Consider the following 24,847-nt stretch of genomic DNA (forward strand, 5'->3'; position numbering starts at 1 on the left):
TCTATCTCTCATCCTATGAATTCTTTTTTTCTTCCATTTGCTTCTATCTATATATCAGCTTCCGTTTTTGCTCCAGGGCTGCTGCAGGATTTTAATTCAATGCATTAAGGAATTCATGAGTTAATGTCACTGTTTATGCGTCAATGCAGAGCCTTTATTTCTTTTAAATAACATGAGAGTGAAACTTATTATTTGCAGATTTCTGATAGTTATAATCTGTCTGCAGCTTTATCTTCTCCTCCCTGGTTTTTTTCCTAATGTTTTTGATATTATATATTTGTAAATTTGTGAAACAGTTATAGTATGGAATCCTTTACCTGCCACCTACGGCATATCCTTTTAAGGTGTTGTGACTCTGGACGTCTATTTTCAAACAAATATAGAAAATGGCATAGAATTTTGAGAGCAATGTTGGAGCTGGAAGTTATTCCAGGAGCCGTAAGTTGAACGGGATGCTTTTAGTGTGTGCGTGCTTGTGTTTTAAGGTGCCATATGAAGTCTCCATGATCTGAAGAAACCAAAATTGTTACAGCTTATGTGATAATCAATGGATAAACAGGTCTGCTTACTTGAATTGGAGTTAATTTGACGTGTTCTGCAATGTTGTCATCTGGTTTAGGATATATTAGTCTCTCATTTGCTCTATGTGGATTCTTGTTGCTGATGCTGCGACTTTTCTTTGAGGACCAGAGATTTTTTTCCTTGCTGTAGTCATTTTGAGCAGTTTACCACCAATGGAATGCAGAGCAACATATATTGTGTTCCTTCAGGTGCTAGTTCTCTTTCAGAATCTACTCTCCCTTATACGTCCTTCCCTGAATTACAAAAATGAAACTTCTGAATAGATTGAGAGAATGATTATTGATTTTACGCAAGGTCAGTCCCTGTTTGATTAAAAGCTTCCATTTGTTTTTTCTGCTGTGCTTTCCCTGAACGAGTTCATACCCAGAATTTCCATAATGAATTGGTATAGAATTATTGGCTGATTTTTGCTTCTTTTGAGGTCTCTAATTGCAAGGACCGATAGAACACCTGCTGGTTAGGACTATACTTAGATTAAGGCCATTGTATTTGTTGCAAAATTTGAATCTAGTCTTGTTGCTTCAAGAGGGTGGCTATTATGTTGCCATAAGACCTTTCCAGGTTTTGTACCTCATAGCTGCTTTCTATTTATTTTAAATTGCAGTCTCATTCAATGAATTTAAAACTTGTAGTAGGCTCCCTGTTTGGTAATAGTAAGCTTTTATTTGTGGATCAATCCAGTGTCCCGTGATTCCCATTAAATGTGAAAAAAAGCCTGCTTGCTATTATTCAGAGTCAATGAGTTGAAACAATTTCCTGGCTTTTAATTTGTATGCTATGAATATGAATGAAACCAGCTGGACAGTCGTGTTTGAATTGAATATGTTTCTAGGTATCTGTTTTCTTGGTGTTGTCCAGAGTCTCATTGATACCCATTCAAGTGAATAAGGTTTCATAAACAGTAACTCACATGATTGATAATTGTTTCGGGTTTAGGGACAAAGCTGGGGGGAAAATACAATAGAATTTGAGTCTCTGTACTGCTTGTGGAGGAGAGTAAAGCTCTACACAACAGTGATTCTCTTTTAACCTTTGCGAAGCGAACATTTTGGTGTATCAAATTAAGGCTAGCTTGTGAAGCATAACTCCTCCCCTACCCCTCCCCTCCCCTCCCCAAACGAAACGGAAGTAAAAATGGTGTTTTAGAAAGAAGTTGGAATGAAGTGAATATTAGTTAAGTTTGTTTTTGAGAAGAAGATTGATCGTAGCACATGCAAGACAACTGAATAAAAATGGAAGAAATTAATAACAAAAGAAAGAGATGGAGAGAACGACCAAAAAAATCGCCAAAAGCCTGTAGATGCACGATATAATAGTTTATAGAGAATATAATAATAAATAAAATTTGATTAAAGATGTAAAATTCATGTGATTGGAACACACTTAATACCAATGACTGGGAATAAAATTTTTATGTCAATGGTGGTTGATGTATATTAATTCCCAAGCCAAGAGGGAGAAAGAAAAAGTAAATGCGGGGACAAACCATACACCCAAGGTGAGTGCTTGCTTCCCTTGATTTGGCAATCTATTAGCTTTCATGTGGATGAGCCTTGCCAAAAGTGGCACAAGGCATTTTTGTGGGCAAGTGTAGGGTGGGAAGGGGTATCTTTGTTCTCTTATGCCACGCCAACCGAAAAACAAATCAAGGTGCTTCCCTCTTATTATATTATTATTATTATTACTATTATTATTATGTATGAAACAAGAAAAATAGATTAAGATCTAAGTTGCACGAAAATAGAAACGGGAAACATTTTCTATAAGGTTGGAAACAGGACATTCTTCTAAAAAAAAATAGACATAAATAAGGCTCAAAACGAGAATAGAAAACGTTTCGGAAACATTTCAGAAACAAGGGAAATAACTCTTACGAGCTATTTCTGTAACATAGATTAAGGCTGCACCATATTCCTTTTCATTCTTAATTATTAGTATTTTATATATTAAATTAAAGAGTGACAGTTTAGTTAACCCATGTATGCATTAATTTTTTTACCGAAAAGGTCTTAACTTCAATCTGTTTCAAATGTTAAAAAGAAAAAAGGGTGTTCAACTTCAATATGTTCCTGGTTTTTTCCAAATGTATTTTGAGAACGTAAAATTGTAGCCCATCCAAGTTTGTAAAATTTCGTGTGCTAAGCACAACATGGTTACGATGAAATTTTCCCAATTTTAATATATTGGACCTCATGAGGTTGAAGCTGGCCCACCCGCCAAAGGGCCTTCACGGGCCAATAAAAAGTGATCCGAACCGAAGTCCAAGGTAATTGGGCCGGCCCAGTTGGCTGTGTTGGCAATTTCTCGTTTTCTTGACTCGTGCGGAACATAGACGTGGCGAGTGTAGTTCGGAGGGAAATCCAAATCGCTTTTACTACTACGGCAAACCAGAGACAAAAAAGAAACTGAACTGAGCCTTACACGGTGTTCTATCCGCCAATGGCCGCAACTTCAACTGACCAAACCCTAAACCCTCCCCTCCAAGACCCCCGCCCCGCCGGCCCACCTGTCGAAGCAGCACCGCCCTCCACGGTGGACGGCGTCGAACCAGGCGAGAAGCGAAAGCGAGCGGAGAACGAAAACGATGCGGGAGGAGGAGGAGAAGGTCGGGATCGCCTGTGGAAGACGAGCCTCTGCTCATACTTCCGGCGTTCGAACGGCGTGTGCAGACATGGCGAGGGCTGCCGGTACGCCCACGGCGAGGCGGAGCTCCGGCCCCGACCCGATACCACGTGGGATCCGACTTCCGAGCGGGCAAAGGAGATGTTGAATGCCGACGACGATGCTGAGGAGAAGTCGAAGCCAGTGGGCGACGCCGTTGAAGGAGTTGGCGATGTTCTGATGACGGACGCTCTGGATGACGACTCTTCCGACCCCGCTCTATCGAAGTGCTTGGTGAATCTCCCCATGAAGTGGACTGCGGACAAATTGAGGGCTTTTCTTGCCGAGCAGGTAATCACACACACTCATTTTATCCATGCGCTTTTTTATAATCGTCTTGTTTCCATAATATTGGTTGTTTGATTGGCGAGGGAATCTGGTAAACTAATGAAATTATTTTTTGGCTATAGACGAGCGTTTGATGTATTCTAGCATTGCTCATTTTGTCTTGTTTTTGCTTGATGCTAAAACATTCAAGAAGTTTCAGTTAGCATAATGTCATGACCCTATGAGCAATAAAGGGGTACTATTGTAATACGGTAGAATAGTTTGTTTTGGATATTTTAGCAATTAGTTAGGTGCACATGGCTGGATGTGCAAGGCTGTTAGGAGACTAAAATGCCTATATAAGGCTGCTGTAAATGGAGGTGAGGGGCATGTTTTGAATGATAAATGAATATTCTGTTTTCTCTCTAAGTTTCTCTCCATCCTCCCTCTCATTTCTCTTAACTTTCTCCCTAATTCTGTTCAATCTCCCCCTTCATTTCCTCTTTGTTCTTCCCCAAGTTCCTTTCAATCCCTTCTAAGACCTTAGCTAAACCCTAGGGTCATGACAATTGGTATCAAAGCTTCTTTCCTCGGCGGTGTCCGTTACTGATTTAGGTCCAACGGATATCGACGACACCCGTCAGTTTCTCTTCTAGTGAACTGTGCATTCATGATAGAGAAACAACCAGAATATTTCGATTGAATCTCAGAGTCGATTCCGACTTGCAAGGGGGTGAGTGTCAACTCGAATTTGAATGAGAGACGTGATGGACACCAATCCACGGTAGGTGTTGAAGTTGACTAGCGATTAGTGGCGGAAAGGAACAAGTCGTAGGAGGCGATTCCGGAAACAATACAGACGAGGCGAAGGAGTCGAGCCATTTCGGTGGTACGATCGGAGCCTACCGCGATCGTAATTGGATTCCGAGGACTTGTTGATCAAGGCAAACTCAAGGAGTGCTGTGGTCCTCCAGTAGTGGTGTTGGTCGGTGATTGGGTGGTAGCTGCATTGTTGTGGTTTCAACTCGAGTTGAAGGTAGGAAAATCCGATTCAGTGATTAGGTCCAGATTGAGAAAACTTGAAGGCGATTTGGCTGGGCTGGTGTTCCAGCAACTCTGGAGATCTGGAAGGTGGTTAGGCGTTGGAAGGTATTAATCTCCAAGCAAGCGAGCCCCCTCAGTTTGAATTGAAAGGCGCAACAGGTGAGTGACCCTCGGCCTATAATTTCAGTAATTATTATTTGGAATCGAAGGGGGAAGCAGGATTTGGTGATTTCGATGCTGATGTGAGGCGGTTGTCGCCTGGGAATTTTGGACACTCTTGTCCGAGTCTTGAAGAGGAAGGTGGACAGCTGAGGCCGAAAGAAGAGGCGCAGTTGGGAAGATCGTTGAACCATTTCCATTTTGGCGAGTAGATAAGGTGAAAAGGACCCAGGCAACTTCAACTGGGATTCTGGAGTGAGTGGATATGGGTAGCTGAGTTGGTGATCCACGACCACTGAATTGTGATTGAGGCGAGCTGACTTGAAGGAATTTTGAGTCATATTTGAAGGCGATTTTGACGATGACGGTGGACATAGGTGATCGTGAGTCGCTTTGGTTGTGATTTCAACTCCGGCAATTATATACTTCTACGGATAATGGAAGTAGAAACAGGCTGATTTCCAGAAGACTGATTTCCGGAAATTGATTCCGATGTCTGGGTTGATAGACGACTGTCATAGCATTGTGGGTTGGAGTTCGGGAGGTGGACATCATCGGCAACGTAGCCAGGTAAAGTTCGATCTATTTAGTCTATTGCCAGCTGACATGATTAAATTCCAAGAAAGAGAGCAACCCTTCATTCAGACGTTTGAATTTGGGAGGCGAAGCAGGGTGGACAACGCTCCAAATTCTTGGCCTGTGTCTCGTTCTGCTAGTGAAAGTTCTGCCAAGGCAGGTAGTGTGTATATGAGGCCATGGGAGACTCAATGGCAGCCAAAGAAGGTTGTATTTTTAGTAGGGTGTCCTACTCGTGAAGCTATTGGAGGCAGTGCATACATGGAGCAGATGAGCTTTCAATTGCAGCATAAGAAAGCTTCCTTTTCAGTTGGAATGGAGCCTCAATGGCAGCCAAAGAAGGCTGCATTTTCAGTTGGCAGCAACAAGGAATATGAGAAGGGGATCATCCAAGTTGACAAGGAAACAAGAAGTGTAATACATGAAGAGTGCAAGGAGTTCGGTCTAATGTTCCGCGAGAAGTTGCAAGAATTTGCGATGATACTTATTAAGAAGTATCATTACAACTTTTCGGTGGAATACTTTGATGATTATCATGGAAGTTTTAACAAGGAGGAATTCCTTGGAGTGGAGCAGTCGAAGGAGGAAAATGAGGAAGCATTTGATGAAGTAACCAAGGAAGCCAAGGCCAATTTGTTACCTCTGTTGACTAGTGTAGGGACTGAAGGATTGGAGGGTGTCCAAGATCAGAATTCTATAAGAAAGGGAATGGGTGGTGGAGTTCCTAATGATAAGGTTCCATTGCCTATGGTTTTGGATAATGCTGAGGATTCCTTAGCTAATGATAAGGCGAAGACAGCACCAGCAAAAGGAAGACTTGTTGATCCTAAACGATGCCACCGTATTGCTGCCAATTTTGAAGATAATGAGAAGAGGGGAATATATGTGGTAGCTGGTTAGTTAGAGTTTCGGAATGATCGACATTTGAAGGCTGTAGGGTTGCAGATTTCAACTGCTACTTGTGACAAGGAACAGCTAAATTCATTGAAGGCATTTGATGTGAATACATTGACAGGTTTTGGCATTATATTGGATCCCCAAACTATGAGTACTAGCAACCTTAATTTGGTAGCTATTGCGAACCCAAGGGAAATAGTATGTTACTCTTTGGAGGAAGATGCAGCCTTGTCTGGAATGATTATCATTTTTGTTTCAATTGAGAACCAAAAAAATGAAGAAGAAGAGACCTAGAAGGAGGAAGAAAGAAAGAAGGATGAACCAGATAGAGAAGACTGGAATTGGATGAAGAGCCATGGCTACTTGTTGCAAGTTCTTGGGGACAAGAACTCTCTTAAGGAGGGGAGAATTGTCATGACCTTATGAGCAATAAAGGGGTATTATTGTAATAGGGTATAATAGTTTGTTTTGATATTTTAGCAATTAGTTAGGTGCACATGGCTGGATGTGCAAGGCTGTTAGGAGACTAAAATGCCTATATAAGGCTGCTGTAAATGGAGGTGAGGGGCATGTTTTGAATGATAAATGAATATTCTGTTTTCTCTCTAAGTTTCTCTCCATCCTCCCTCTCATTTCTCTTAACTTTCTCCCTAATTCTGTTCAATCTCCCCCTTCATTTCCTCTTTGTTCTTCCCCAAATTCCTTTCAATCCCTTCTAAGACCTTAGCTAAACCCTAGGGTCATGACACATAACAGCACAAAGTTCTGGATTTTCAGTTAGAACCCGCCTTTTGTTTAATTTTATAGGTATGCTTTAAAGTTTAAACAGAATATGGAGTCTAACAACTTAAATCTCACATGACATGAAATCTGCAATTCACAAGAAATATAGTTAAAGAAAGGGCCGGTAAGGATTATGGATGTTGGTGTAATTTTCAGTGACTGCGGTTCAATGCTGCTATTGGATGCAGTCCTGAATTCTCTAAGTTGCATGGTGCATTTGGTGGAAGTTGGTGTAAGTTTCAGTGACTGCGGTTCAATGTTGCTATTGGATGCAGTCCTGAATTCTCTAAGTTGCATGGTGCATTTGGCAGATGCCACTTTTGACTATAAGCAATTGGTTTTTGGTAGCATATATGTGATATCTAGCTAAGGGAAAGGCAAGGTATTCAATTCATGAATGCCTTAATTTTGCAAAAGAAAACTCTGTAACAGAATTTGGCTCATGATGTATAAGCAGTTGGTAGCAATTTCTCAAAGGCTATAATTCTTCCGCAATCTTTGTTATCACAGATTAGTATATTACTCACTTATGTTCTAAAGATGATAAAGTTCTGTTTAGGAACAAGACAAGATCTTTCCAAATGGTTCAGCTTTTGTTTGTCTAGCCATTTGAAGATTGGATGGTTTGATCTGGGTAGAGGAAGAAACTCTGAAACTCTTTGGCAGCGAGTTAGGAGCCTCAAAAGAATCAATGTGGTTTTGAAAATTAGGGGTTTTAATCCTCATCTGCGACCCAAAAAGAATACTCTTACTATGCGATGACTGGATTACTTTCCCAGACTCTTTTGCATCATCATCCTCAAGAGAACCTATGCGATGACTGGATTACTTTCCCAGCTCTTCAGGTTGCTCTCATGGGACAATCTTGGGGACCTAAAAGGGTTGGTTAAGGTTGAAAAGACCAAAAAGGATACTCTTAGGAAATTTACAGGAAAAAAGAAGAAGTTATGTTTAGGAAGTGTGCCATAAACATCCAACTTTGTTGCAAATATCCCTCTTCAGTTTCTTCTTTGCCTTGATTCTTTTTTGTTTTTTAAAGCACAAATAGAAATTGGTTAAAGAAAACTTGGTGGGAAAATCTTAAACATGGCATATATTATAATGGTCTTACAGAGGCTGTGACCATGAATAGACATGGTTGGCTGTCTAAAATTCATGTAGCTGAGTCCGCCCAGTGGGATTAAGACTTGTGATTATTTTTGTAATGGATATGCGTTAAAAGAAAGACTTAGATAAGGATTACACATGTTTCATCTGTAAGTTGATGAATTTTTTTTGCTTGCAGGGTGTTGTCTATAAATCAGCCAAGAAAAAAAAAGGGATGAGTGTTGGTTTTGTGAATTTTGAAAGTGCACAACAAGTAGAGAGGGCAACAGAGGTACTGCCTGTTCTAAATATAAAAGTGTGACTTCCACAAGACCTACTATAACTATACTGTCTTGGATACTTAAATTTCATTGTGGCAGGAGCTGGATGGAAGATCTGTTGGCAACAAGAATTTAAAGCTTGCAGATGTTATTCCCCGGTCATTTGAGAAGAAAATTAAATCAGCTGTATCTGCATCTTCAAACAGCTGCGAAGATGTTGATACAAATGATGATGGTTCAAAACCTGATTCTTCTGCTTTGAAGGCAAAAAGTGCCCGTGATGTAGTGACTCCACTTGCATATATGCCTTACATTGATCAGCTGGAGCACAAGAAGAACAATCTCATGCAAACTCTCAAAAAACTAGTTAGAAATATTTATCATTGCTTATTTTTCTTCCTTTATTATTATTACTGTTCTTGTTGCTATCACTGTATTAAGTTCTCAATAGAGGCAATTCTATATTATTTTTAATTCTTTTCAGGTTCTCAATTTTTACTAGTATGAGATGTGAGATGTTATTTTGTGTTCATTAGCTACTATTTCGCCTATGAGTTATTAGAGCTTTCTCTGCCTTCATATCTGCAGACTAGGAATGCACGCAAAGCTTGTCCTCACGGTGTTTCGCTTCCTGATTGGATTCTTGAATCTAAAGAAATAGGTGCTGTTCTTATTGTGCTGGCCGCTCGAATAAGATGATCTTGAAAATTTTAATAGCTTCTTTGTACTTTGTGCCATTTTATCTCTTACTTTCCAGAAATATCCCATTTTACATGTTTAGTTTAAAAGATTAAAAAATTCAAGTGTTTCCTTTTATTTTACTCCTTTACATGTATGTTTAAGTACAATAATAATTTCCAGAAAATGTATTCAAACGAGAAAGAAGTCTTTATAAATTTATTGTTCAAAGATTCCTCCTTTTAAGTTTGTGCATAGTCCATCAATACAGAAAAAATTGGACTAAGAGAAAAATTCTAAATTCAACTGGAGGGAAGCTTAGCTCATGCAGTAAGTGCATTTGCTTGGCTATATAAATATAGAAAATGTGCTCTTTATTTTTAGATGGTTCAAATCCTACCCTCTTAATCATTTATTGGAGCAGAATAAAATGTTCTGGAATCTTATGGCTTCCTTTTTCCATCTTAAACACTGCAGGCGGTCTTCCATGCAAATTTGAGGGTATAGTTGAATCCCCTCTCATAAATGGGTACCGGAACAAATGTGAATTTTCAGTTGGATATTCTATACAAGGAAAGCCAACTGTAGGGTTTATGCTTGGGAACTTTAGGTATTGTTGAATTCACCTTTTTGTGATAAACTTTTTTGTATATCTTTTCTTTGTTAAAAAGATGAATTTTTTTATTTCAGAGAGGGTGTGACAGCTGTTGAAGAACCTACAGACTGCCCAAATGTTTCTAGAATTGGCTGCAAATATGCTACAATCTTTCAAGAGTTTCTAGAAAATTCAGCATTACCAATTTGGAACAGATTGAATAACACTGGATTTTGGCGCCAGTTAACTGTAAGTTTAACTGACCTACAGCTATGGGTGGTAGATTATTTATATCTCCTATACCCTTCTAAGTCAAGTACTTGGATTGAATGGCTTTAGGGTTTGAGTTTGTTTTGTCTGCTTTTTCAATAAGACAGAAACATTTGGTGGTGGTGTACTCTCTACAATTTTCATTTTGTTTGATGATTTCTATAAAGGTACGGGAAGGACGCTCTTCAAGCAAGGTTGCCGATTTCCAAAACTCTGAGGGAAAAAATTCAGAGGTCATGCTCATTGTTCAGGTTTAACACTGGTTAAGTTGCGCTTTTAAGCTCCTTTTCCATGTTTACAAACTTCTGCTTAACTGCTATCACAAGATGAAAAATAAAATAAGGGAATAAAATCTGAATTAAATTTTCAGAATTGTGGGATTGACCCTTGAGATAATAATCATAGTATGTTTGCACCCTTTTCTTCATGAGAGATAAAACTTCATTCGATTGTCCAACCAATGGTGCATATAACCACCACCAACCTTATCCTTAGAAGTTTTGCATTTATTTTTGTTTTGGGTCCTTAGTCCTTATTTTTGAATTCTTAGGTTTGCACACTGGGCTTTGAGGATGGAATAATTAACAGGGAATTTGAGAGGATGGCTCAAGCATTTTCTCTCGGAGCTTCTACTGATTCTTTACCCCTGACTGCCTTATTAGTTCAGGTACTACCTCTAAGCACATAATTACCTGTTTTGTATCTGATATTTTGGTTTCTTAATTATGTACTGGTGCATGTTCGACCTGTACATGCAAGGCTGTAAGAACCCCTGTATTCATATAAAACACTGGGCTGGCATACATTTACCTTTCCCAGTATATGCTATTAAAAATAAAGAGATTAACTGGACTAGACAGTCTGCATTGCATCTGAGGGAATTCTAGGTTATATGTATTAACCAGGAAGAAGATACTATTTTTTATAAAGATCTTCTGGAGTTGTATCTCTGTTATGCATTTATGGAGAATTCTGCTTGCCTCTGTACCGTGTGGTGGTTTTTGCTGGCCTGATGCTCTTTTTAATAAACTTTTTGATGGGTAAGACAGACTTGGTCCTTGGGGGTTGATCAATACAAGTTTGGACTGAGAATGGGAATATGCATTTCTGTTCAATCACTGACTTTAAAGATAAGGAAACCACAACAAAACAGGGATATCGGGATTTCATTAGTTCAATCTCTCACCCATCCTCAATCATAAAAACTCATCATCCCATACCTCCCAAAACGTGTGACAGATTAAAACTCTTATCATGTACGCTTATCTTATCCAAGCTTGCATAGTTAATGGGATTGAATTGAGCAGGTGGGAATGAATTATTCAAGCATAGAGCTCTAAAAATAAACAAGAATATAAAAAAAATGGAGCTATTTGTCATGATCCTAGGGCTTAACCCAGGATCAGTTTGGGAATCGGAAGAATCCAATTCAGCTACAGCCAACAGAAGGAAATTAAGGAGAAAATTGAAAGAATGAGGGAGAGATTAGAAGAAGATTAGGAAGAATAGAATGAACAGAGGGAGAAGAGAATTGAGTGAGACGAGAGTGAGAATAGGATAATGCTGTATTCAATTTTTGCATGCCTTCTCCCATGGAATGGGATGAATACATATAGGTGCTGCTTGGCGTGGGTGTGGATGCAGTAGGTCATCCCCCCCTCCAGCAATTACAACAAACTATTTTGTCCTTTTCCTAAGGCCTCACATGTGGCTTTTCTAATTCTAATAGAATTGATAGCTGAAATATAGGTGCAACAATTAAAGTAAAAGAAATACAGCATAACCATTCTAATTAACCCTTGAGTCGTGACAATTCCCTCTCCTTGAAAGGTTTCTTGTTCCCAAGAAACTTATTACGTTGAGCCGTTCTTATTCATTCAATTCCAGTTTTCTCTATCAGTTTAATGCTTCTTTCCTTCTTTATCCTTCTAGGCTTTTTCTTCTTTTCTTTTCTATCAACCGTAACAGCATCATGACTTGCTGCCACATTGTCTTCAACCATCTATTCATCAGTCAATGCAATAGACCAGCATTCGAATTTTCCCACTGGAGGAGGAACCAATACAGCAGAGGAAATTTTGTTGCCTTCGACAAAACCTATAACTTCTTTCACTATCTCCCTTAGCTTTTCGCCATCTACAACCGGCTTCCAAAATTCCTCACCACTTTGGATTTGCTACTGATGGAGAGAACTACTTGCAAGGTTATAACTCGTAAAGGATTTCCCTTGACTGAAAGAGAAATCAACATCTCTCTTTTCAACTTTTGTGTTCCCTTTCCCGAAATCTCTTCTTTAGTTACCTCTATTACCCCTAATACTGACAATGGGTTCACATCTGCAATTTGGCTTGCCTTTTTTGAAATGGCAGCAACACCATCATATTGTTCGGTGCTAGAGCCTTTTATGTTGGTAGTAAGATATCCTCCAGCTAGTGCTATCTCCACCCTCTCGCTGCCCATTTTAGCCCAAGCCAAAGAATCCTTAGCTTTTGGTAGGTCCAAAATAGGAGGAAGGATTCCAACCCCAATATCTGTGTAGATTGAGGATCATTTAGTTAGATTTCCCTGATTCAATGCTATTCCATTTCCTACGAACTTCTGATCCAGAACACCACCAAATCCTTCAGCCCATGCACTAGCCAACGAGGGTAATGAGTTGGTATCTTCATTGTCAATTTTGCTTAAACCGGTATACTTCTTCTGCTCAACATTGGAGGTGAGCAATGAATCCCCTTCCCGCCATCTTGACTTTTCCTTTGGCTGGTCCATTTTGAGAAATTCTTCTTTGTTAAAACTTTCACGATAATCATCGAAGTATTCCACCAGAAAGTTGTAATGATATTTCTTAATAAGTATCATCTCAAACTCTTGTAGTTCTCGTGGAACATACGGCCAAATTCCTCGCACTCTTCATCAATCCCACTTCTTTTTTCCTTGTTCCCTTGGCTGATCTCCTTCTCAAAATCCTTTCTCCATGTTTGATGTTGCTAGTCAACTACAAATGCAGCCTTCTTTGGCTGCCATAGAGGCTCTATTCCAACTGAAAATGAAGAATTTTTCTATTGCAATTGAGATTCCATTGGACTTCTTCGTGCACTACTCCTGGCCGAAATCTCACTGGCTGGAAAAAGCAATAGGCCAAGAAACAATAGCTCTTTCTATCCTAATTCCCTTCTGTAACTGCCTCACCCAATCACCTCTAAAATTGATCCAATAAGTGGCAAATTGCAGCCACTGTTATGCTTCAAGACCAAGTTTATTGTAATAGCAGAAAAAATTGCACACTTACAGCGACTTGATTGGCCTTCAAGAGTCCTCTAGACTGTCTTAACTGTCAGCCGAGAATCACAATCAAATCGTAGCAATTGAGAATCACCGGAACTGCTCTAGAAGTCTCCTTCAAATTCTGAATAGAGATCACAACCAATAATCGATGTGAATGCACCCTAGACAGCCTGGACTGCTTGCTGTCAATTTTCGATCAACCTTGTTTCTTTCTGACTTAAATCTCAAACACGGAAAATCCATTGCTCGGTTCTTCAGCAAGGTTCACCACACTTTCGCTGCTCTGTCCGCTTCTGTCACTCAATGGTTGAGGCTCATCGGCTTAGGAATGCCTTCAAAACTACACTCCCAGCTGCTACGAGCCTTGCTGTAATTAGATACCAGAATTGCCGCATTTCTTAGCTGAGACCCCACAAAATTTAGTGGCAGTAAGAGGAATTGGAAGCTGGGCAGTGGTCGAGATCCGTTGCTAAGGAGCATGTTATACTAGGACTATGCGGAATGACCCTCGGATGATTTATGCCTCTCTCAACACTCTCTACCTTTCCCAATGATAATAGGAATTGAAAACTGAAACATAAGCAATCAAAACAAAATGAAAATAAAACAAGAAACAATCAAACCACAAGTAGGCGCGGATTTATCCTGGTTCGGTTTCCTTTGAGGAAACCTACATCCAACTTTCAAAGAAAGGAAACCTACATCCAGCCTTCAAAGAGCCCTCCTAGTAGTCTTATTAAGGAGAAGAAAGACCAGTACAACAGCAAGATCTCCCCCTTATTCCCGAGTACAAAAACAACTTCTCCCCCAAGATTACAAAGCTAAAAAATAGAACTCTAGCCTTCCTCTTAGAGAATACAATGCACTCGTTACAATAGAAGAGAATAGAATGACCGCACACACCCCCTAACACTCTATTTATAGAGTGGGCGGTTATCACTAGAGAAGATATTAGATATTTACAATTTAACCTCCCAGATTTTCACTAATTACAGTTTGGGATATAAACTTCTATCTAATTCTTCAATGGCCCTCTAGCACACTGCCATCACTCACTGCTTTCACTTTTCTTCTTCTTATACCATATACTCGAGACAACATTTCAACAATTCTCTACCATTGTCTTGAGTATACTTCAACCTTCATCCATCAAGCCTTGGCCTTCTAATAGATGAACTTCTCCTGCTCTCATCTTGCTCTCTTAGGATCTTCACGTTGCACCTGCTTACTCAAACACAAAGCAAACATCAGAGAAAACAAATCAATGCTGTAAAACATAACAATGGACCACCCCTTTGATAAAATTCCAGCTGCAATAACTAAACCTGCAACTCTCATTAGATATTATCCTCCTCAAAGGGATTTCCTAGTGAATATATTCCTAACATCAATATGATTGGTCTCTGCATGGTGTCTAACACTCCACCATAAACCAAATCCATACTCAATGTTATTCCTTAATCCTAAAGGGTCCAAACTTTTACACAGCATCACATCAACAGTGCACCTTACCCGGATTGGCCTTAAACACTGCTAGACTTCCTCCTAGCTCCCAAAACCGGCCTTTAGGCTTTACCACTGACTTCCCTTCTTATGTTTGTTTCAGAGCAAGACTGCTCAACCTCTTGAGACTCTTCTAACTACCAGCCTACCAAGATATGCTTAAGATTTGGGTAAACTAGGCTGCCATAAGCTGTCCTATTCTTATTCCAACCTCTATGCCTTAGAATTTCCAGCTTCTCCTCCTTCCAACAATCTCAAATACTGAACTACAACCTCAACTACACCTTGAGATTTCCCATTGGATAACTATCAATGAAGCGGCCTTACTTATCCTAGGCATACCATTGAAATTGACACAGCTTCCTCATGCACTCAATTTACCCTTTGGACTATCACAATCTTATATCTTATCTAGGGAATTACTATCATACCTAGAGAGACCGTCTAAGCAACCAATCCTTGCTTACCTTTCCCTCTAGCATATTATCCCTTGGCTACACTATAAGATCACTTTTCTCTCTCAATTTCCACATGGATACTGGCTGTTAGAGATTACCTATTTGATCAAATTAAGCCTTCATGTGCTGCTATAACCAATGGCCATGTCTAGCCATTTCCCTAGACTTTTCCCATTTCCAGCACTTCCTTAATTACAAATAGACACTACAACAGCACTCCACCCCTTTAACCTAAGAGATATACCATTTAAGTCCAACATTCTCCCCAAATTTACATGGCTCCATGCCATTCATTTGGACAAGAGATTCTATTTTCCAGCCTGCTCCTTAGCACTCAAACCTGAGCCTAAGCATCCTTCAAACCCAACATTCCATACCTCACTGGAAACTAACTTAAGACCTATTGTTAACTTAGGAGCACTTAGAGTTAGATTTCTTGGACGGAATTCTCAACCTCACCCTTGCGCACACACTCGGATTTCAATGATAACAGAAAACAAAATGAATGACAATGAAAACAGAATGTAAATGACAGAAAATAAAATCAAACCACAAGAAGAACATAGCAGATTATCTTGGTTCGGATTGCCCTTAGGACAACCCTACATCTAGCCTCTTAAAGCCTCATGATAGTAGCCTCTTTAATACAGAATGTAAGCAATACAATCTCGCCTCACAATTACAAGTCTCTCCAAGATTACAAAGACTATTTCTTGAACACATAGCCTTTACTCTTGAACTTACTCGTGAGAAAATGAGCAACCTTACATAAGCCTAGACCCCTGCCCTATTTATAGAATAATAGGTGATAATCTCTAAGGCTTAAAATAGGATTAGACATTCCCGATTTTACCCTCAAACTTAAAACTAATTACAAAGCTGAGAAACCGCCTGACTAAACCCATAAAACCGGCTCATATGACTGCTTTAAAATATGGATCTACTTGAGACAACATTCTAACACCTATCACTACCCATCCTAGGCAGCACTCTAAACCTTCTATTCCCTTGCTCATTTCCTACAAGATGATTCTACTTCCCTTTCCTTGCTTAATCCAGATTTTGATCAACCATGGGCTGACAACCCTTGCACACACCCTTTTCCCCTCACTGATCACAAGGACCCTTACTGCAAGAGCCAAAGCTATCTTAAACACTAGCTTCCTCCCTCTCACAATTCAGCCCAAGCTTACACAATGAATCTGATCAAAACATTTTCCAGATTTCCCTATTGCTATATCCTGGTTCATAGGTTAGTTTAGGACATTCCCAAAGGATTCTCCTTGCTGTTTTTCTTTACACAGCATTCTAGATTCCATCCCTTGCCCTTGGAATCAACTAATTTCATATCCTATTAGTAGAGATTTCCCTCATAGGTAAGAACCCTAGCTTTAGGAGACCTAGGTATACCTATTACACAACTCCACACCCCTAACCCTTCACACCAGAAGCAATTTCCAGCAAGCTCAAATACGCTTTGGAATTCTTAGGAACACACCATCTTCACTAGGTTTACCTCACCTAGCTCCACCATGAGACAAGGCCTAGATAGGTCCCCTTAGATCCTAGAAACTGATCTCTAATGGGCTTGATACTTTACTCTTGATTATTGCCTACTAACACCTTATCACCTGACACCTACTATGACTCTATAAATTGAAAAAAAAACCATTTCCTATGATGAGTCTACCCTAAACCTAGAAACTATGCTACATTTCCAGCATTTCTAGACACTTATACGGCATCTGCACAGATGAAGAAATTCCAGGGTTTTCCTCTTGGAGTTTACTCTTTCTTTTGGGACAATTCTTCTTAATATGTCCCTCATCATGGCACTGATAGCATCTTATCATTTTCTTGCCATTCCTAGACTTTGACCTAGACCTACCCTTAAATTTAGGGTCCCTATTTTCTGGTCTAGTCCCAACTATAAGAGCATCATGTATAAAGTTCTTTCCCTCAACCTTATGTTGTAATTCCTTGGAACTCAAGGCTCTGGTCACATCATCTAGAGACAACTTGTCTCTACCATGTTTTAAGCTGTCAACAAAGGTTTCATATCACTTTGGTAGAGAGTGCAATAAGACTAAGGCCTTATCCTCATCATCATAATTGATGTTTATGTTCTCAAGAAACAAACATAACTTGTTAAACTCATCTATGTGCTCCTGCAGTTTCTTACCTTCATCCATTCTAAAGGAGAAAATTTTGGTTTTCAAATATAACTTAGTAGATAGGGTTTTAGTCAAGTAAAGGGTCTCCAATCTTTTCCTAAGGTCTGATGCCGTGGTCATTTTGGCTACTTCCCTCAAGACTTTGTCCCCTAAACTTAAAATCAAGGTGTTAAAAGCTTTATTGTCAATATCTTTCTTTTCTTTTGATTTTTTCCTTTTTTTGTTCTTCAGTGGAGGTTTCAGGCAGCGTTTCTTCCTCATCTAGAGCCTTTTCTTATCCTAGATTCCCTAGTAATGCCCTCATTTTCATCCTCCAAAGGCCGAAATCATTCTGGCCATCAAACTTCTCAATATCATACCTAGTTGCAGCCATTATAACACTGTTCTATGATAGAGAATTCAAAACAGATGAAATCTTGAAGGTTCTTGGACTGTTCTTGAACCTAAAAACTAGCTCTGATACCAATTTGTTATCCTAGGACTATGCGGAATGACCCTTGGATGATATATGCCTCTCTTAACACTCTCTATCCTTCCCAACGATAATAGGAATTGAAAGCAGAAACATAAGCAATCAAAACAGAATGAAAATAAAACAAGAAACAATCAAACCACAAGTAGGCGCGGATTTATCTTAGTTCGGTTTCCTTTGAGGAAACCTACATCCAGCCTTCAAAGAGCCTTCTTAGCAGTCTTATTAAGGAGAAGAAAGACCAGTATAGCAGCAAGATCTCCCCCTTATTCCCGAGTACAAAAACAACTTCTCTCCCAAGATTACAGAGCTAAAAAACAGAATTCTAGCCTTCCTCTCAGAGAATACAATGCGCTCGTTACAATAGAAGAGAATAGAATGACCGCACACCCCCCCTAACACTCTATTTATAGAGTGGGCGGTTATCACTAGAGAAGATATTAGATATTTACAATTTAACCCCCCAAATTTTCACTAATTACAGTTTGGGATATAAACTTCTATCTAATTCTTCAATGGCCCTCTAGCACACTACCATCACTCACTGCTTTCACTTTTCTTCTTCTTATACCATATACTCGAGACAACATTTCAACAAAGCAACAACTAAGATCGCCTGGGTTTGCTAGCCTCAATCACACACAACAACTTGGATCCAGCTATTAGGACAATTGTAATTTACACACTGCTGGAATTGAAGATTAAGGATGTTCACGGAATTGGCCGAGGGTCACTCGCCTGTGGTGCCTTCCACGTTTGACTGAGGGTATTTGCTTGCTTGGAGATTAACACCTCCCAGCACCTACCCACCTTCCAGATGTCCAGAGTCGCTGGAACACCTCTCGAATCTATTTCACCTTCCTTGTTCGTCTTCAAAATCCGATCGGAACTGTTTGGTCTTGCTTGCCCACAACATCCAGTCTCTTGCACCCCCAGCTTCGTTCGTGGACCTCGTTTAATGCCAAGAACACTACTGGCCTTGCTTGTCTCACCGTGCTGGACCCAATTGCGATTGCCCAGTTCTTGGTTAGAGGAATTCGGTCGGAATTCTTTGGGTCTGCCTCGTTTTCTTGCTCTAGAAAGAATCGCCCGCCACAATTCTACCTGGAGTCTTGCAGAATTTGGGTTGGGTTCTGATCGCTTCAACCTCGCCCTTAAAAGTTGTCAGAAGCACCATCGGAACGCTAGATCAATTTGTTTCCCAAGGTCGGACAACAATTTCTAGTCGCTGCTCCGCTTAGCCTTTAAGACTCACGCCAAGAATTACTTACTCGTTCAAGTTTGCTGGAATCACCGCAATTCACCGATTGACCTTTAATTGTCAGTACTTCGCCCGGCTTATCTTGCTACCGATATCGCTGGAGAACTTCCAGGAATCACAACTAAGGAACGTGGCTCCGCATTAGATCTTAACAGCGTCGGAAAATGAAACTGAATCGTCCGAATTACTACTCGATTAATTCCACCGATAATCGAATCAAAATCACAACCAAGGATTGACTACTCTGATACCAATTTTTCATGATCCTAGGGCTTAACCCAGGATCAATTTGGGAATCGGAAGAATCCAATTCAACTACTGCCAGAACAAAAGGAAATTAAGGAGGAAATTGAAAGAATGAGGGAGAGATTAGAAGAAGATTAGGAAGAATAGAATGAACAGAGGGAGAAGAGAATTGAGTGAGACGAGAGAGTGAGAATAGCATAATGTTGTATTCAATTTTTGCATGCCTTCTCCCATGAAATGGGATGAATACATATAGGTGCTACTTGGCGTGGGTGTGGATGCAACAGGTCATCCCCCCTTTCAGTAGTTACAACAAACTATTTTGTCCTTTTTGTAAGGCTTCACATGTGGCATTTCTAATTTTAATAGAATTGATAGCTGGACTATAGGTGCAACAATTAAAGTAAAAGAAATACAGTATAACCATTCTAATTAATCCTTAGGTCGTGACACTATTCAAATATAAAAATGATACAAAAACAAAATGAAAAGATTTTTCATGAAAAGTTACAATGGCACTAGGAGATCCAACCTCCTTTCCTCTTGTTCATGATTTACTTAAGAAAAAAAATCGACACTATAATATTTATCACGTAATAATGTACTTCCATAAATTATAATATTATTTAGATCTAACCTCTACCTAGTCTCAATCCCATTATAGGTTATAATTGAACCCCATAACCATTCCTAACCTGATAATACAGATCCAAAACCTTTTCTATTAGGGGCATGTTTTCCAGGTCAAAATAAAATCATCCTCTTATTTCTTTTGTTTTGGGGCGGGGTTCAAAGTAGAATTCTTACATTCAACTGAAGCTGTTTGTTGACAAATCATGCCTTCGCAGTTATTCATGAATGCAGCATTATTTCTATATAGGTATTTGGTGGATGACATTTTCTTGTAATATGTGTAATTATTTCTTTTGTTATGTAGTTGTAACTTAAATATGTATGGCTGCCTTAAAACAATTTAAATCTCATATGCCTAATGTACTTGCCTTTATTATGGGACTCGGTTTTATCAGATATGAGCTGCTTATCCCCAAAAAAGATTTTATTAGATATTGTTGTTTATAATATGCCAGGGTTCATGAAAACTGGGTTCCTGAAGTTCCAATTGCTTTCATTGAGACTATTCACTCGTTCCATTTTGGAAATGTTCCTTTTTTTTTTCTTTCTTCTTTCTGAAGGTATTGTTTTTGTTGGTTTATTCTCATCCAGGATCACCAGGGGATATCAAATGCAGCCCCAGCAGATGCTCCTTTGCGTTCACTTCCTATTCCTAAAGCGGAAAATCACCCTGGACAGGAGGCAGCAAATGATGGGGCAGAAGCAAGGATTCATGACTACATAAGCAATCTTTGTTTTTGTATATCTCCAACAGCTTTTTTTCAAGTGAGGGCCCTTAGGTCTCCCCACCCCTTCTCTCCAAATATCACCTTAACTTCGTTCTAAGCAATTGGAAAACTCTTCAATCTTATAATGCTGCAGGTAAACACACTTGCTGCAGAGAAGCTATATTCGCTTGCTGGGGATTGGGCTGGTTTAGGTCCTGATACCTTGCTTTTTGATATATGCTGTGGGACTGGAACAATTGGCCTTACATTAGCTCATTGTGTTGGTAAGGTAATACTCAGTGATCCAATTTTATGGTTCTTTGATTCTCTTGGTTTGAGAGGTGTATCACACAGGACAAAATTCTGTGCCATTCTGTTTGAAAATATTTTAGAAGAAATGGAGAAACCATGGTGCTGAGACTTGTGTTTCTTTACTCTGATGTCCGGATTGGTTATATTACATATATACAAAGACACCCCCCCCCCCCCCTTTCTTCTTTCGAGCGAGATTCATATCTGGGCTACTTATCCAGGAAAAAAAAATGACTTAGTTGTCTTTGGCACTGCAAATTTTTCTAGGTCATTGGCATTGAAATGAATGCTTCTGCTGTTTCCAGTGCTACAAGGAATGCTGAAATCAATGGCATCAAGAACTGTAGCTTCATATGTGCAAAGGTGAATATTCTCCCCCCCCAACCCTTATGACAGTATGTAAACAATTCCAGTAACTTTTTTTTTTGGTTGGTTGATTAGTCTTATGAAATGTTTCTTTGATTTAATTAAGCCTATGATATTTTACTCAAAATAACTTATTTCCAATCAATGAGGTTACAGGCTGAGGATGTGATGGGATCTCTCTTAAAGCAGCACCTAAATTCACCTCAGAAACAAGATAGAAATGTCGATTCCTCTGAAAGCAACTGTGAAGAACCTAAATATATTGAAAAGAACATTGCCCCCTTGGACAATTTAGTAGATTGTGAAGATAGGACAAGCCTTGAAGTTGAAAATGATGGAAATGCATCTGTGTGCGTTGAAAGTAGTAGCCAAGGACCTGGTGACCAATCTCAGAACAACTGCACTTCAGAAAACAGTACCCCTTCGGTGCAGCAATTCAAAAATGTTGTTGCTATTGTTGATCCTCCACGTGTTGGACTTCATCCTACTGTAAGTGGCAACTGTGACATGCTACTTTATGTTGTATTTGCAATGATCTATATACCAATGCTTTAGATCAAATTTCAATGCTGATGCTCTAGATCTTTTTTTTAGCACCCATTGTGGCAATCTCACGTATGGGGGACCTTGGCGACACATCTTTTATTATTTTTCTTTATATACAAGATCATTTCTTCTTTAAATGCTTGCATTCCGATTTTTGCAACTCTTAAGAGCATGAATTGCTTATATAAGTCATTCTTGTTTTGTGATGATGTAGGTGATCAAAGTTCTGAGGACTCATCCACGTTTACGGAGACTTGTGTTAGTCTCTTCACAGAATTAGTTTCATTCTTCTTTCTGGGTTTAGCTGTTTTTCCTAGAATTGTAATATTGCAATCTCTGTTTCCTTACAGGTACATTTCCTGTAATCCTGAAAGCTTAGTTGCAAATGCTATTGAACTCTGCACACCATCTGCTGACAAAATCGAGAAAGGGAACAAGAACAACAGGGGATGGAGGCACATGAGCAGTGCTGGCTTGGCACGGCATAGGGCCAAATCTATGCCCAACTCAGAGCCTTTTCGACCCGTCAAAGCCACGGCTGTCGATCTTTTCCCTCATACTCCACACTGTGAGCTGGTAATGCTTCTGGAGAGGTAAACAAAATAATTATATTCAGAGATGACTTTTATTTAACGTTCTTGCTTAAAAATTTTGTACTTTTTCTTGTTCTTTCTTACTATGTAGTTCCTTTTCAACCCAATGGTCTCCAGACCTGGGAAGTTGTATTTCTACTGAAATTAAAATAAAGCGATTATTCAATGATGAGAAGGATCGCCAGTTTGGTTCTTTCATATTGCCCTCCTCTCCTTCTCTCTGTCATTGTGATATTTGGTAATTTTTTATTGATTGCCAGTGAATTATGGAGGCAAGGTCACCCATTATGTTGCCCTTTAGATGAACTCTGCTGGAACGAACTTTTATTTATGCATATGTAGTCCTCCTGCCAGCTATGTCTTGATTTGAAAATCTTCCGAGTACTTAGAGCTCTTTAGTACCTGATTGAAATTCAAGTCCACGGCCTGTCTTATAGAAGTTGCTGTGTGGCATGTGGAGCAGCTTCGCAACTCAGTTCTCCAAGATAATGGCTTTTGAGGTGTCAATTCTGGTGAAACAGTAAAAGAACCACGCGACTTAGTGGATTCATGTGTCAGGCATAGGATGTAGAAAAAATTGCACCCATACCCATCATCTAACAGTATGTATCGCTTTACTTCCCTCATGTATAAATTGCGTACTAAACAACGCCCTAATCTTATGTGGAAGGATCATTTTGCTCTTATGATAAAAATCTTTTAGCTTATATAAATGGATAAAAGTCTGGAAGGGCAAAATGATCATTTCATATAAAATGAGAGGTTTAATATTGCAATTTATACCTGAAGGGGTAAGTGATACATATTATTAGATTAAGGGGATCTAATCTATTTTTTCTAAGATAAATGCCATATTTATCAATGTGCATCGGAGGGATTTTCAGGACATATAGCCTCGAATTATTTTTATATCTATGTCATCATTTTTTAATCTATATTGATGATAATTTAAGGGTCCGTTTGGATAGGGCTAGTTGACCCTTTAATTTGTCATTTGGAATGTAAAATTTCAAATCCATTATTTGGATGCATTATTTTGAAAATATTTAGATTTGAATCCAAATCCGCTGTAGATTTGGCATCCAAAAAGTAGAGGAATTTGAAATTCTTGCAAAAATTATGTTATTTGAAATGAAAAAAATTAGAATACGAATATTTTAAATTACAAATTTTTAATGACATCGTTTGATAATACCTAATATTAATTGAATATATTTAAGCAAAAGTGTATGCCACCGCTTGTGGTCTAAGCAAAATACTTCTCTTTTAAGTTACATGATTTCAAGCTGCAATATTGGTGGTAGGGTCGAGTATCAAACTAGCTTCGTTTAACATAGGCTTCACCGAAGTTTTGTTTCTATATATATGATGATTAATAAATTCTTTTATTTTGATCTTTCACCTTTGTTTTAGCTCAGAGACTGCAGAATCATTATTGTATTGTCAGTATGCTATGTGAGCATGGTTGCCCAAAACCAAAAGAGTGGCTTTAGGCTTATGATATACAGTGTTGTCATATACAGAAGAGCAACAACTTTTAGGTTTATGTTTTGAGTATCATTCCCTTACCTACCATCACTTGGTGAGGCTTTGAGCCTCTTTTAGTCCAACCTCACTTTCCTTATACTTTTCTCTCTTTGAAGGTTCTTTTGCTTTCTCTACTTTCTGCTGACAGGTATGGACTTTTTCCATCTCTTTTTCTGCGGTTGGCCTTGGTGTGGTACCATGTAATTAAGCAGCTGCCTTCACTACCACCATAAGTGGGAAAAGGAACTTTACTCTTTAACTTTAAATTGTCTAGCGGCTGGATTGGGTTATCTTTATATTGGGATCCATAATTGACCTTAGGAAAAGTTCTCTGGAGGGGGCAGCAAGGTATTGGGTTATATTATCTTGAGATCCATAATTGTCTTAGTAGTGAAGGTCACCATTAACGTCACCATCATTTGCTCTTTTAGTTTTCAGGACATAGGTTAAGTGGCCAGCAAGTGATACACTGAAATCAGTACTAATAGATCATAAGTTCGATACTTGACCTAAGGAAGGCCCAAAGACCTGCCTATAATTTATCTCCTTTGCCAAAATTAAGGACACAAATGATGAGGGACCGCGCAAAGACGATAATTTCAAAAAAATAACTCTTTTAAGGAAAACCCATCTAGAGGATGACCAAACTTGTTTTGTAGGATAGGGATACCCATACCTGATGGATAATGGTATTTTTAACAGAATCAGTGGCTGAAAATGTGTGTTGAGCGAGGGAAATGACAGAAATACACCTGCATTAATTTTCACCATCACTTATTTTCAGCCACTGATTTCCTTGAAAATATCACGGTCCATATCTGAAACTAATAGCCGTGTTATTTTTTCCTGAGAGGCAGATAAAAAGAACATACTTCATTTAAGTTT

At 39.1% G+C, this 24,847-nt stretch overlaps 1 protein-coding gene across 1 annotated transcript; it reads left to right on the plus strand.

Annotated features, from left to right (window-relative positions):
• The first annotated feature begins 2,845 nt into the window (after window positions 1–2,845).
• On the plus strand, window positions 2,846–22,604 carry LOC127803738 (zinc finger CCCH domain-containing protein 24). The gene is made up of 14 exons (XM_052340178.1): window positions 2,846–3,534; window positions 8,255–8,347; window positions 8,436–8,702; window positions 8,925–8,997; window positions 9,492–9,624; window positions 9,705–9,858; window positions 10,047–10,130; window positions 10,430–10,546; window positions 20,503–20,676; window positions 20,773–20,907; window positions 21,198–21,293; window positions 21,453–21,785; window positions 22,057–22,100; window positions 22,193–22,604. Exons 1-14 carry the CDS (start codon window positions 3,022–3,024, stop codon window positions 22,437–22,439), a joined length of 2,463 nt encoding a protein of 820 aa, XP_052196138.1. The 5' UTR covers window positions 2,846–3,021; the 3' UTR covers window positions 22,440–22,604.
• The last annotated feature ends 2,243 nt before the right edge of the window (window positions 22,605–24,847 follow it).

This window comes from Diospyros lotus, chromosome 1, assembly GCF_014633365.1.
Source record: "Diospyros lotus cultivar Yz01 chromosome 1, ASM1463336v1, whole genome shotgun sequence".
NCBI lineage: Eukaryota > Viridiplantae > Streptophyta > Magnoliopsida > Ericales > Ebenaceae > Diospyros > Diospyros lotus.

Coding starts and splice junctions, on each gene's coding strand:
- LOC127803738 (XM_052340178.1), top strand. CDS start 3,022: ATGGCCGCAACTTCAACTGACCAAACCCTAAACCCTCCCCTCCAAGAC. Junction 8,348..8,435: donor AAGTAGAGAGGGCAACAGAG/GTACTGCCTGTT, acceptor TCATTGTGGCAG/GAGCTGGATGGAAGATCTGT. Junction 9,859..10,046: donor GATTTTGGCGCCAGTTAACT/GTAAGTTTAACT, acceptor ATTTCTATAAAG/GTACGGGAAGGACGCTCTTC.